Below are 13,485 nucleotides of genomic sequence, written 5' to 3' on the forward strand. Positions count from 1 at the left end.
TATTGATTTACAGCATAATTAACTGTATATTACCATGTTGGAAAAATTGTGATTTTAGCCACTTAGCTGTTTTCTGTATGGCAGAGCACTGAAATATACAATCTAGTTTTGTATGGCAGAGCGTGGAAATGTACAGTATAGTTTTGTATGGCAGAGAGTGAAAATGTGTGTACAATCTCATTTTGTATGGCGGAGTGTGGAAATGTACATTGAGTTTTGTATGGCAGAGTGTGGAAATGTATATTAGAAAGTGATGTTATGATAGTTAAACTAGTCCCAGGTATACGAAAATATCAAAGTGTAAATTCTCATCATTACAGAATATACATTTTACATACATATGCAAATATCGCCTCTATTTCTCACCAACAAAGGCAGGTTTTAAAATTACCAACATAATTTCTAAGCCTTGAAAGATTGAACTTGTAATATAGCCAAACATGACTCTACATCACCCTTCGATCATGACAGTACACAACCCTGCAGGACACTACATAGCCATGTATGACAGTACACAGCCCTGCACAACAGTACATGGTCATACACTGTTATGCAGGGTGACATACTGCCATGCCTTGCCATGTACTTCCATACACTTCACTTTCATACACTTTCATACATTTCACCCAGGATGACAATACATGGCCATGGCCATATACTGTCGTGCAGGGTGAAGTCATGCATGGTCATGCACTGCCACATACATCAGCATTTCGCTCTGCATGACACTACACCACCATGCATGACTGTACGTCAGCTTGCATGGCAATACATGGCCATGCACAGCACAACACCGATATATAAGACAGTACATCATCCTGCAAGGCCATACACAACAGTATTCCATCCTTCATGATCACACACACATTGGCTCTGATTACGTAAGCAATCAAATGCAATACTTGCTATAATACAGTAAAAATATTTTTCAAAAAGAGAGTCATTTCCTTTCATAGTAAAATACAAATTAGAATTCCAAGTATTCTTCAACTGTACACTGTAAACCTAGTTGGCTGCAAATGTAAAACGAGAAGAAATGGAGAAATATACAAAGCCAGCATGCCAAAATATTATAGATTATTACTACAATGAGTGCATGTAAGTAGCCTGTCTCTTCTGATCTCCAATGGTCTTGTCTTCTCCAATCTATTTCTTTGGTTTATTAACTGTGGCATACAATGGCTCCTACGAAAAGAAAACAGAAAATAACTAGGGTGATTATTTTAATTTCCTGGAATTTGTGTCAGCTTTGAACTTGACATACTGATCACATATATAGGTACATACACTATTCAGGTAGACTATCTGGTATGATGCAGAATTCAAAAAAAGTCAGCTGAAATGATAGACTGGTGTCAGTCCCTTGTGAGAGATTTTTTTTGGCCTTATAATTTTCACTTGTTTTGATTTTTTTATATTCATCTGTAGTTTTGCAAAGGAAAAATGCCCTAAATTTTTTTATTACATTTTCTCAGTTATTAGTACTTTAGTAGTCTCCCAAGGATATATGCATTCACTCCACTGTTTCGCAATCACTCACTCAGGTCTTTTTTTTAAAAAGATGACACTAATGTGATGGCCTTTATAAGGTTGATGAATGATATGTTTCACACCCTGACCACTGGTGGCGCTGTACTATGTAAATACATCGCTGGGGAGATCTGAAAGTCACTGTGAACTCAAAAATACACATACCTGAGGAGACAAGATTAAAAGATTTAATTTTTAGATTGCAACTACTGTCAGGTAACTGTCTACAATTATTCAATTCTTTCAAGATTTTTCTTAAATTTTTATAATACCATATCTATTTTATTATGGCATATCTTTATAGAGACATCCAATATTTCATTGATCAAATGGTTTATCAAAATTAGTTTATGTGGTAAATCAACTCATAGCTGACTTGCTGCATGGAAATATGATTTCGCACGTTTCGTCAGTATAGTATCGAAATCACTGTCTTGATGTCACGTGTTTTCACAGTTTTCCAGGCGGGGCGCATGTTGCGATGTTTTCTTATTGGACAGGGAAAGGCAGACAGTCCCATCAGTTGTGATTTATGAGGGTGGTGGATACCATGTGCTTGTGCTTGTATTGAGTGAACACTTCTAGACAGACCTACGAGCTGCACAGTTCACGGTCCTTGTACATCAATTTTTTTGTTTTCTATTTACCAACTTTTTCTGTTTTTGCACTAGGTTTAATAGTGTGCACGTTTTCCACGCATGTTCTGACGTTTTCTGGCAGTGACACATTTCCTGTGTGTTTTTAGTTACAAGTAATGTAACATACCATTATGTATCACATTGGGGTCGTTCCCATCGCCATAGTCTATATATATATATCTTTCGTATTGTTAATTTGTTTTAATTTGCGTTTTCATGGTACTGTGGTGAGGTCCAACACCATACCTTGAACCCGATCATGCATAAGCAAACGGACTACAGGTTTCAGGGGGATTGTACAGATAGGACTTCTTTACCTCATTGAGGCCTCCGAATGGATCAAATGCATCTCCTCCAAATGCATTGGTATTACTGGCTGGCTGGGCTGGTGCCTGTCAAGGAAGCAACACATACAATAGAGTGAATGACAATTAACCCCTTGCAATCTAACTTAATACTGTCCCTAGGCCAGTACTTGTGTGCAGTGTTATAGTCCATATGAGGTGCCTCTGACACACAGTCATTGCTTGTCAACCACCAAACTTTGGTGTTTCATATCCCTGACTATGTGGTGACTCACATGAAAACCAAGATATCATTGTTTTGACAAGCACAAAATATGTTTGTCTTTCAGAGGGCACAGTGCTTGCGTATACATTTCAATTCAGTCTCTTACACTCCATGATGTTGGAGACTTGTGTTCCTCCATGGTGTTTTTTTCAGAATGTGTGATTGCCAGTAGTTAATGCAGTCCTGATACAGGGCAGGAAAAAGGAAGTATACTTGCTTTCATAAAGTAATTTTCATCACTATCAAGTGTCTTTTAGCTTAGGAAGAACGATTTACTTGTATGTATTTACTTGTCCTTATTTATATTTTGGTTGTAAGACCTGTTTTTTTAAAGTGATTATTATCATGAGTAAATATCGAAACAAACATACAGAATGCGATGTTAGCCTACCAATACACTGTAGGGGGGACTGAAGTTCTTTGAAATTGTGTCAATTTATTCACCATTCACATAATTTCATTTCAAAATTTAAGCTTCTATATTACATGTATATCATATCCTAAAGGCATAGCCAAATTCTGGAGAGTATGAATGCTGTATAAATACCGCATGGTATCATCTGTTATATCATTACATATATACAGCTATAACTCATAAGCCTTATATTCTGTGTACGATACAGATACCCTATCAGCTAAGACGACATGTCATATCTTACAGACTGGACAGCCTCATTATCAAACATTTCTCTACTTGAATATGACAAACTGGAACTATGTATCGAGTATCTTTTGTCAACTACAGCATATAATTTGTGCTAAGTAGTTCTGCTGCAGTGCTGTTTCCCTTAGACACTCTATGATTTAAACTCGTTGACAAGCATCTCCTTACACATGCAGTCCTAATAATACCATGTTCACATCCACCTTTTACAGTTATGATGCTGCATGGCATAGCAATTTAAATCTCATCTCAGACTCTGGTACTGAACAATAACAGTGTCATGGCAATACATAGCTGTGCTACATCTCCAAAAGCTTTTGGTATAACATCGTAGATCCAAAGAAGACACTACCATCTCAGTCTGAGTCAAACTAGGATTGTATAGAGATTTGTGTTGGCTTCGTCATGTAAAAGTCAACCCACTTGGCAGCTGAAAACATGCATTACATCATCATACATGCAACCAAGAATTCAATTTACTGTAAGTTACACCATAATATTACACTATACTGTATGTATATACAGTATTGTATCATACAAAGTGTGTTTACAAGACATGGAAAAGAAAGATCAACATTAAACAGCAATACCTTTGCCTGAACATGGAGCAAATATCTGGAGAGTGTCGAAAATATTTCAACAAAACCCTGTACACTGGTGAGATTTATATGAATTCAAGGAGATAGTGTCAGACTGAGAGATTACAAATCGGAGAGAAATATGGGATATTCTGCTTACTGTATGATATGCCAGAAAGGGTAACTCATCTTTCAAACATTAGATCACGGCTGTACAATTAAACCTCCATAAAACACTTTTCTGTGACTTGTTTTTACATTCTAAGTTATTAGCAACAAACACAATGATGCATATACCCAATAATATGATACTTCTCAAATTACTGGCATAACCAGTAGCTGAACTTACCGCTGTTGGACTGCTTCCAAAGTCAAATGCGCCAAATGCATCGTTATTTCCAAACAAATTGTTGTTGGTAGTTCCAGCTGTGTTGACGCTTCCTCCTATAGAAAATGGATCATTTTTAGAGCTGCTATCTGATGTTGCAAATGGATTACCGACTGATGAGGATGATGGCACAGATGGAGATGATAAACTGTATGTATCTTTAGTTGTACCGATGACAAAAACTTTACTGGCAGTGGGTGACTCCGCACTGAAAGGATCGTCAGCGAACGGATCGTCATGGATGGGTAGCCCTGTGTCTGTGAGTGTTTGTTGTGAGTGCAGTGAGGTAGATGTGTTAAAACCACTAAAAAGATCATCTTGTGGAAATAAAGAGGGTTCCGTAGGTGCAGCATTAGTTGGTACACTACTTGACATGCTGTTCATACTGGAAAATAAATCATGCTGATTAAACGGGTTATTCATAGGCATAGAGCTAGAATATGCTGATGTGTTCTGTGTTGTGTTCTGGGTTGTGTGTGTAGGTGTGCTTAGGGTTGTGTTAGTATTATTACTAGGTGAGACTGTCTTTCCGCTTGAGATATCACATGCACTAGAGGAAACAGAAGAAGAAACGCTATTAGAAAGTGCACTAGAAACTGAACTGAAATTGTCTTTGGTGCTGAAAAGGTCTGAGTTTGTATTGGTGTTTGAAGGTTGTGGTGTTGTGTGTTTGACAGTCCTGGCCTGGCGTTCTAGTTGAGGGCTACTCAACAAACTTGACGGTGATGATGATGAAGCAGATTGTGGAGTTGCTGTCCTTGGTGGAATGGGGATGGGGTTACTTAGAATCTCCTTATTTCCCTTTACAACAAATGATCTAGGTGGGAGTGGTGGCGTATTACTTTTATCTGGTCCATTAACTAATGATATATTGTCATCCGTTACAGGTTTCCGTGGTGGTAATGGAGGTGGTGGCACATCTGGTGATGGTAAATTAAAATCACTATCACTTGTATTACCAAGACTGCTGATATCCGAACCAAAGAGATCACCCATTGGAGATGTAGTTCCAGTCACAGCAGCAGTGGGTGGGGGTGGGGGCTGTCCGATATTAGTCCTGGGCGTTGGTAGAGGTGGAGCACCGCCTGTCATTGGTACTGGTGGGGGTGCTCTTGATGGGGGTGCCCCAAGCATAGGCTTGTTTTCCGTGTTGTTGTTAGTGGTGTTGGATTTCCCCAGTATATCTAAGTCACCGAATGGATCTGGTTTTGGTGGTGGTTTCTGTGGTGGTGGTGGTGCACTACTTATATATGAAGATGTAGACATAGGCATGGATGGGCTTGGGCTGTTAAATGCTAGGTTCATATTTGCTGCCATAGTGTTCATTACAGGTGCAGGACCAAACGGAGTAGTTCCCATCATATTTCCAGCTGGTGCACTGCTTTGGAACATACCTCCCATTTGCATTGAACTTTGACCTCCCATTTGCATAGAGCTTTGGGATGCTGGTTGAGTCATCATCGTTGATGTCTGTCCAAATGCTGGTTGTGGTTGTTGAAAAGCTCCCCCTAGTGGTTGATTTGGTTCACCGAAGCTTGCAAACCCTGTTGATGATGCTGCTGCTGCTGTTGTTGGCGCTGTTCCAGGTTGAGACTGAAATGGATCAAATAACTGCCCACCTGACATACCAGCAGGTTGACTGATTGGTGGCGAACCCATGGAGCTACTCTGAAAAAAACACAGAAATAAGGGACTGTCTCAGTAAAATGTGTCAAAGATAACTAAGGTACTGGAATGAAGAAGCATAAAAATCCATAAGTTGAATAGCAATTCTATTTTCAGTTCCCACACAAGGGAACTTATAGTTAGTCTAGTTCGTCTGGCTGTCTGTTTGTCTGTCTGTTTGTTTGTCTGTGTTTGTTTCATCAATATCTCAGGAACCATTGACTAGATTTCAAAGAAATTCAGTCCTTAGTTTCTATGAGGATATGTTAGTAATACTGAATTGCTGGTGTACATCTGCATAATTATAAACCTATTTTCCAAATTAATCAAGAAATTGTGTAATTTTCCCTTGATTAGAATTGGCATAATTGTAATGAACTTAGTAAAGGCGTGACATTTGAGGTCGATATGAACACCAGATCTAATTCCATGTGTAATACCCCATCTGTATGATTGATATAACTTACTGAGTTTGGTGAGAACAGATCACTACTTGTCGGAGTAGTACTGCCAGTACTCATGTTAAATGGATCAGCTGGTTCAAATGGATTGGGTGTTTTGTTTCCTGATGGAGACTCAACTGGTGACGTTGTCCCAGCTGAAAATGGATCACCAAATGCCTCCATAGCATCTATACCCTGTAAAGAAAACAGACACTTACAGTTAAAACCTACAGGAAATGGAAAACTGATGAGGTGAAAATAACCTACTCTAACAATATTGATCAAATGAGACGTTTTTTTCTCTTGGAAGGGTTACTCTTGAATGTCAGCAATTTTTCACTTTGTTGGGCTGGGAATATTCCATCTTAACATTCAAGTTTTTTTTACTGTAATACTCGATGGATGTAATCAATATTACTCTGACGATACACTGATATTACTGTCTTTTCAACCAACAAGCTTTTTCAGACAACATAGGTGCTCTGACAGGTTCATAGAGAATGAAAATCAGGGACAAACTGGTTTGAATCATCTGATGCTTGTTTTGGCACTATTGGTGTTTGTTGGCCATTTTGGAGTACATTATGGGTGTGTTTACAGATCACTTTATTATCTATACAAAATAAACGAACTGTATCTTCTTGAGTTGAACTGAGAATGGGTAGGTGTTTTCTTGACCACAGTATTAACAGCAAAAATTTAAGGCTATTAATTCTGAGGCATATATTATATGAAGTGTTCAAACATAACTTGTAAAAGTCAGAATTTGTTTGTAGTTAATTTCAGATATCATTACATTAACTGGAGGACCACAGACTGATATACTCAGTATGCTGCTGACATGCTTTTAATTCTTTTACTCTACAATTTAATTCCGAAATACCAAGCACATGTGTCTTGCAGTCATTATATCAGCAGTAATACATACAGTTTATTTTGGTATTCTATACTAAATTTAGTAAGTGTCAAATGCTCCGCATGACAGTAGTGGGAAGGGAGAGTTGGTGGTCATGTCTCCCCACATGACATGAATTATTACTGAGGATGTAGGGCACACAAGCTCAAATCATACCTGCCTGGTCACAGGTTGTTGCAAGTTCAACAATACCATACTATACAGAAATGTAGCAGACCACAATACCGAGTACTAAATATTCATCATCTCTTTGCGGTATGCTTCTGTTATCAGCAGTCATCTACAATTTTGCTATACTGCTACCATTTTCATCATGACCTCTATTCTATTCTTAATATGTCATTGTTATCATGGACTCTATTCTGTTCTTAAAATGTCTAAAGTTTGAGTACAGTTTATGTCAATTCATCTGTACCAATTCCACAATTCAGACTTACCATCTGTATGTGTTTCAGTTCATTCTCCAAGTCCACAAGATTACCAGCAGCCTGTGTCTGCAAAATTAAAACATAACCAAAGAACGGTGTTATCAATCTAGACAAGGAATGGTAACCATGGAGCTAGCATAATGCTATACACAAACTCATGTCAGGTGAAACTTATTGAAGGTCCACTTTTGGGTTAGAAGTGAAATCTAGGTGTGAAAATCAGTTGTTTGACAGAGCTTTACAAAATGTTGGTCCAGAACAAAGGAATGATCCCATGACCCGGGATTGAAACATGGTCCTTTAAGACATTCACTCTACGATCATACATGCTTAAATAGGCAAATGCAACATCATAAACAAGTAAAATTTAAAAAAATTTTTTTATAGTTCCTGTTACAGCTATGAGGGCTTTGAGAAGTAGGTTTCTTGAATGATAAACAATATTACGCCAGGCACAAGCCAATTTGAACAAAACAATATGGAATGTATACCCTGGTCATTCTACATTACGACAATGTGTGTCTACATCACTGGTTCTGCTGAGTTTGAAATATGAATTAAAATGTTCAAAATTACCATTCCCAATTTTTCTTTGATATTACTGGCGTTGGTATAATTATGTTATATTCTTCAATATTTGTCTTCATTTAGCCGGAAAATACAAGTCGCTAGACGAGTAGTGACAAAGGCCCTTAGGTCACTCATATTTTCCTTGGCTGAACGAAGAAAAACTTTGGGAAATAACATCTAAATATGTACCTGTGGTTCTGACTCTGGAGGTGGTACCAATTCTGCAGGATCAGCATAAATATTACCTTGTCCAAGGTTGATACCGTTCTCAAGAGGTCTGGGTTCCGATGAAGGTACCTAAGTATGAAAAGTGATATTGGGATTCATTAAAGATCCAGTTTAGATAAGGATTAAAATTACAGGGCCATGGTCTCTTACTTGTAAATATTTTTCGTTATTTTTGTATCCAATTAATGTTTACTTATATTTTACCATTCCTATCACGTCTAAAAACCAGCAACAATGGCAAAACTCCAACTGTATAAACTGCTGTTTCATATACTGTAGTCTAATGTATACGAATAAAATGATGTCATTTTATTCATAGAGTATATGAGAATACAGTATCACAACAGTTAATACCATGGGAGTTTTGCCAGTGACTATACTAGTCATTAAACAAGTGACAGTGATGCGTAAAACATAAGGAACCTTTTATTTGGAAACAAAAGCGACAAAAAAAATACTGACACGTTGCAGCCTATGTCCACTTTAAAGTGTAAAACAGTTGTCTGGAAGAGCTATGGAAGAATTTGGTCCAGAACAAAACAATGATCCCATGTAATCCTCACGGCTCCACTTCGATAACACTGACTCATAGGCCTTTAGAAATCTTTGTACTGATAGCTAGCATACATTGTAATAAACACTCAAATTACTGTGGGGTAACAATCATTGGTTGCACAGTATTAACATGATCGTAATTCTTATATTATAGTATTTGACTTTCTTTGGTGGGGACAACAAGCCATATCGGGCTTATTCATTTCCCCGAAATTCCAGTAATCAAAATTTCAAAAAAAAAAAAAATCACTTCTATGATGATATGGAACACTGAGATATCATTCAATGACAGAGCTTTACAAAAGGTTGGTCCAGAATAAAAGAATAATCCCATGTAATCCTTTTTAAGACTAATGTGGAGACCCGGGATTGAAACATGGTCCTTTAAGCCATTCACTCTATGATCATACATGCTTAAATAGGCAATATCTGTTGGTTCATTCTCAAGATAGCCATAAAATACATTTACGAACGATCAAAATTTACGGAGAAACGTTTTGTATCACCTTTAATGATGCAGGGTATGCTCTGAATGAATTATTTGTAAGTTTCATGTAAAAACAAGAACTTAGGGAGATGCTAGGTGAGTAAATACTTACAGAGTATGTAGGCTCACCAGTGGAGGGATCAGTAGATTCTTCAGCTTCTGTAGTGTTTTCGTCATCACCATACATAGGTTTCAAATAAAGAACATCAGGATTTTGTTGTTTCTTAGCATCCTCCATCTCCTTGGTTTTCATATCAAACACAGCTTGGAATAAATCTTTCAGTGTCAGGACAACATTTTCAGACTGCGACCCCCAAAAAAACAGGCAAAAAATAACAAGATTTAATTACAGGTTTATACCTCAATACTTGTGCAAAGGGAGTGACAGGTAGAGTTGGGGCCACCTTAAATTTTTCTTTTTTTTACCTTTGATTGAGGTCAAAACCATGGCATTAATAGCGCCCTCTGTGACAACGTTCAAATTTTTCTCAGAATTTTCTAAATTAGTGATTGGTGGCGCTATCATAATCTTGTCAGTGTGTGAAGTGTAGATTTACAAACTGCTGTTATATGACAGTAAAAAAATATGACTTTTATAAAACAGCATTTCACATTTGTACTTACAGCTTTTTCTGTTTTAATTGCAAAGAATTTGTGGCTTCCTTCTGCACCAAACACATAACCAAATGCTCTGTTGTCTGACGGGTCTCGGGATATGAATGAAATCTGGTGTACTGGATGAGTATGTTCTACTATCTGTGAGACAGGAATTGCACGAGTCAGAACTTATTGGTTCCAACAATAAGCAAGACTAAATCCATATTGTTAATCAACTTACTAAGACTGTAACCCAAATATACAAAGTGACCTACATATGCAAATTAGATGCAAAATATGATGGAAACAAAATAAAATGAGTGCATTGGGTAAAAAATTTGGAAACTTATGTCGTACAAAGGAATGAGACACAAAAATCTACCATGACCATTGAAATTACATCAGGGAGAACACTGTATATTTATCTGTTTGCAAGACTATACTTCAATTTGGATAATGGGAATATCAAAAATATATCAAAGCAGTACTTGTTTTTTTTATACAGAACAACTCATGTGTAAAATCTGTTTAACTGGCTAACTCAACTGTAACTTTCTGTTAGTAATAAAGCACATTACTGTTCATTATCTATACTTACAGATACACACACAAATAGATCAAGATAAAATGTGACCTACCCCTGACCTCTCGTCTATAATTCTAATGCCTGTTAATGTTATACTGAGTGTGATCCTTTGTTTGTGCTCACCAGCACTTTTTGCTGCAGCCTGCAAGACAAAGATGAAAGTTTGCATTACTAGGGAGCATGTTACCATGACAACACCTCAATCTCCATTATGTCAGATATTACACAAACTTAAGGAGCCCTCCGACATGTGATATTTTGTCTTTGATTTTTCAGTGGGAAAGTCCAGTTCCGTTGGATATGTTGACATTTATGAATCATTCATATCACTTTTCCTTTAGGCAAACACCAATGAATAAGTTATAAATATTTTGTTGTTATCGCTCATGAGATAGTAGTACTTCCTTTACTTGGCTGATTTATGAGGAGTGTGTACATCAGTACTTGCTCAGGATGTCACAGAACAATGGGTGTGATTAGGGAAGTGGCATAGCTCTCTGTTGTAACCTTGAACACAGTTTCCATGTCTCTTATTTATCTTTGTTGTTTTGAAAGTTTACATCACAGGTCAATAACGTCATAACACTAGTTCTGAACAGAATGTATTACCAACTATAATCTTTCCACACTTGAGTCCAAAACAACATGGCATTGCTTATTTATATCTGTGTGCTGTGCATGGTATGTGTCTCAGTCTGCTTGGAAGTACAGTGTACGTGCATGTGTGTCCATGGTAGTGGGTGTGTGTATCATAGTATGTATGTATGTATGTATGTATGTATGTATGTATGTATGTGTGTGTGTGTGTGTGTGTGTAATGTATGTATGTAATATGTATGTATGTATGTATGTATGTATGTATGTATGTATGTATGTATGTATGTATGTATGTATGTAATATGTATGTATGTATGTATGTATGTATGTATGTATGTCTGTCTGTCTGTCTGTGTCTGTCTGTCTGTCTGTCTGTCTGTCTGTCTGTCTGTCTGTCTGTCTGTCTGTATGTATGTATGTATGTATGTATGTATGTAAGCTGTATTTCTGTGCATATGTTATCGTTTATTTAAACTTTTCATGGAGTACATATCATTCATTTGTACACAACATTGTAGACCCCATTGCTAGAGACCACTGACCTTTAACCTCTGCATAGATTCTTGACACATTCGGTCTCCTCTAGCTTCAGAAACATCTTCAATACCAATCATTTTAGCTTTGAAAAGGACACCATCTCCTTTAAACTTCTGTTGTCTTAGGTAGTCTTTTTGCTCTATAAAGTTACAGACTTGATGTCAGTTTTGCAGTCTTAGTGACAGGGTCAGTGAGTTGTGCAAAAATCTACCCAAGTTCTCAGGATTCGAAACCAAAAGTGTGATATTAGAGAGGTTTAGATGCGTGTATTTATGATGCACAGCATCATTCATAGTCACAGGATTCAAAGCAACCCACGCGTTCTGTATCAGACAATGCTATCTCAAAATGGCAGTCAACACGTAATTGTAAATAAATAAATAAATAAATAAATGTTAAGTTTTTGTAATTTTTCTTCTATTAAATGTCATATTTTTTATATCAAAGTTCGGAAGAATAACTGTAAACTAATTGTGCAGTTTTTCATTTAGGTAGTTCTGGGAAAAATGGCAAAAATACATATTTACTAAAGGTAAAATAATATTGTACATAAATCCATTCTTTGAAATGTCAAGAAGTCAACGTCTGAGAGTTTCAATAGGGAACTTGCAATCCAGACTGAGCATGCTCAGACACAAAGGACTATGGGATTATCTGTGGTTATCATAATACCTAATCTGGAGCTAAAAAAGCCCTCCCACAATTGTCAGGGTAACTATGAATTGATCATTCATGGTTGCAAACAATGTTACAGTATTGTTAAAAATATCGATTCATTTGTATTTATTATCACAATGCCCATGATGCAACATTCAACATGGTGGGTTTGCAAGTTCCCTGTTCCAACCCTGGATCTCCAGAGTCCACAGTTTTAACAACTATTCAACTAAATAAATACAACTGCTGAAGAGAACAAGAGTGAAAGAGTTGAAAGAAATTACAAGAAAACTAAAAAAATATAGAAACTTAGAAGGCACAATACTATTGGTAGTAGATTTAGATTTGAAGACAAACTAAGGAAATGTGAAATTTGTAGGAAGGCATTTGAGCCAACAACAGACCACTACTTATATCTTTAGAGCTAATGCATCAAATAGAATGGGTAATATGCTAGAGGCACAAATAACATAATTTTCATATTTTTTCGGGACTTTCATACAAATCTGATGCTAGTAAGAAAGGAAATATACTGAAAACTATGTTATAATGAATTATCAAGGAGAAATGAATGTCATTACGTTCATAATTTTTGTTTTGAAAAATCACTTGTTCTTTTACTTACGCCTGAATTTGAATAATGCTGTTATATTTCCATGCCTTGAGTAATTGGCAAGTGTGTCCTTTAAGTCAATTTGATGTGCAATTTCTTGTGATACATCATAATTTACTATTCCCCATCCCTCTTACTACAAGGTGACTCACAACATATGTCATTTTTTGTATTGTTTTCACCCACAACAAAACTATGTCTTTATTTACGGGATAACTGAAGACTGTAACCTTAAATT

The 13,485-nt window shown here is 36.8% G+C and overlaps 1 protein-coding gene across 3 annotated transcripts in view; it reads right to left on the reverse strand.

Annotated features, from left to right (window-relative positions):
• Nucleotides 1–1,117: 1,117 nt before the first annotated feature.
• The window catches only part of LOC144436300 (uncharacterized), a 37,318-nt gene continuing 24,950 nt past the window's right edge, over nt 1,118–13,485 (reverse strand). For 2 of the 3 annotated variants that reach the window (XM_078125051.1, XM_078125049.1), the window contains 10 exons: nt 11,983–12,116; nt 10,896–10,985; nt 10,285–10,416; nt 9,773–9,964; nt 8,580–8,687; nt 7,830–7,886; nt 6,501–6,671; nt 4,330–6,036; nt 2,486–2,560; nt 1,118–1,185 (listed from right to left, as the gene is read on the reverse strand). In XM_078125051.1, the coding sequence (XP_077981177.1) occupies nt 1,147–1,185; nt 2,486–2,560; nt 4,330–6,036; nt 6,501–6,671; nt 7,830–7,886; nt 8,580–8,687; nt 9,773–9,964; nt 10,285–10,416; nt 10,896–10,985; nt 11,983–12,116 (2,705 nt within the window). In that variant the 3' untranslated portion in view covers nt 1,118–1,146. The remainder of the gene's footprint in view (nt 1,186–2,485; nt 2,561–4,329; nt 6,037–6,500; nt 6,672–7,829; nt 7,887–8,579; nt 8,688–9,772; nt 9,965–10,284; nt 10,417–10,895; nt 10,986–11,982; nt 12,117–13,485) is intronic. The other variant, XM_078125052.1, reaches the window with a different exon arrangement.

Source organism: Glandiceps talaboti, chromosome 6, assembly GCF_964340395.1.
Source record: "Glandiceps talaboti chromosome 6, keGlaTala1.1, whole genome shotgun sequence".
Lineage (NCBI taxonomy): Eukaryota > Metazoa > Hemichordata > Enteropneusta > Spengelidae > Glandiceps > Glandiceps talaboti.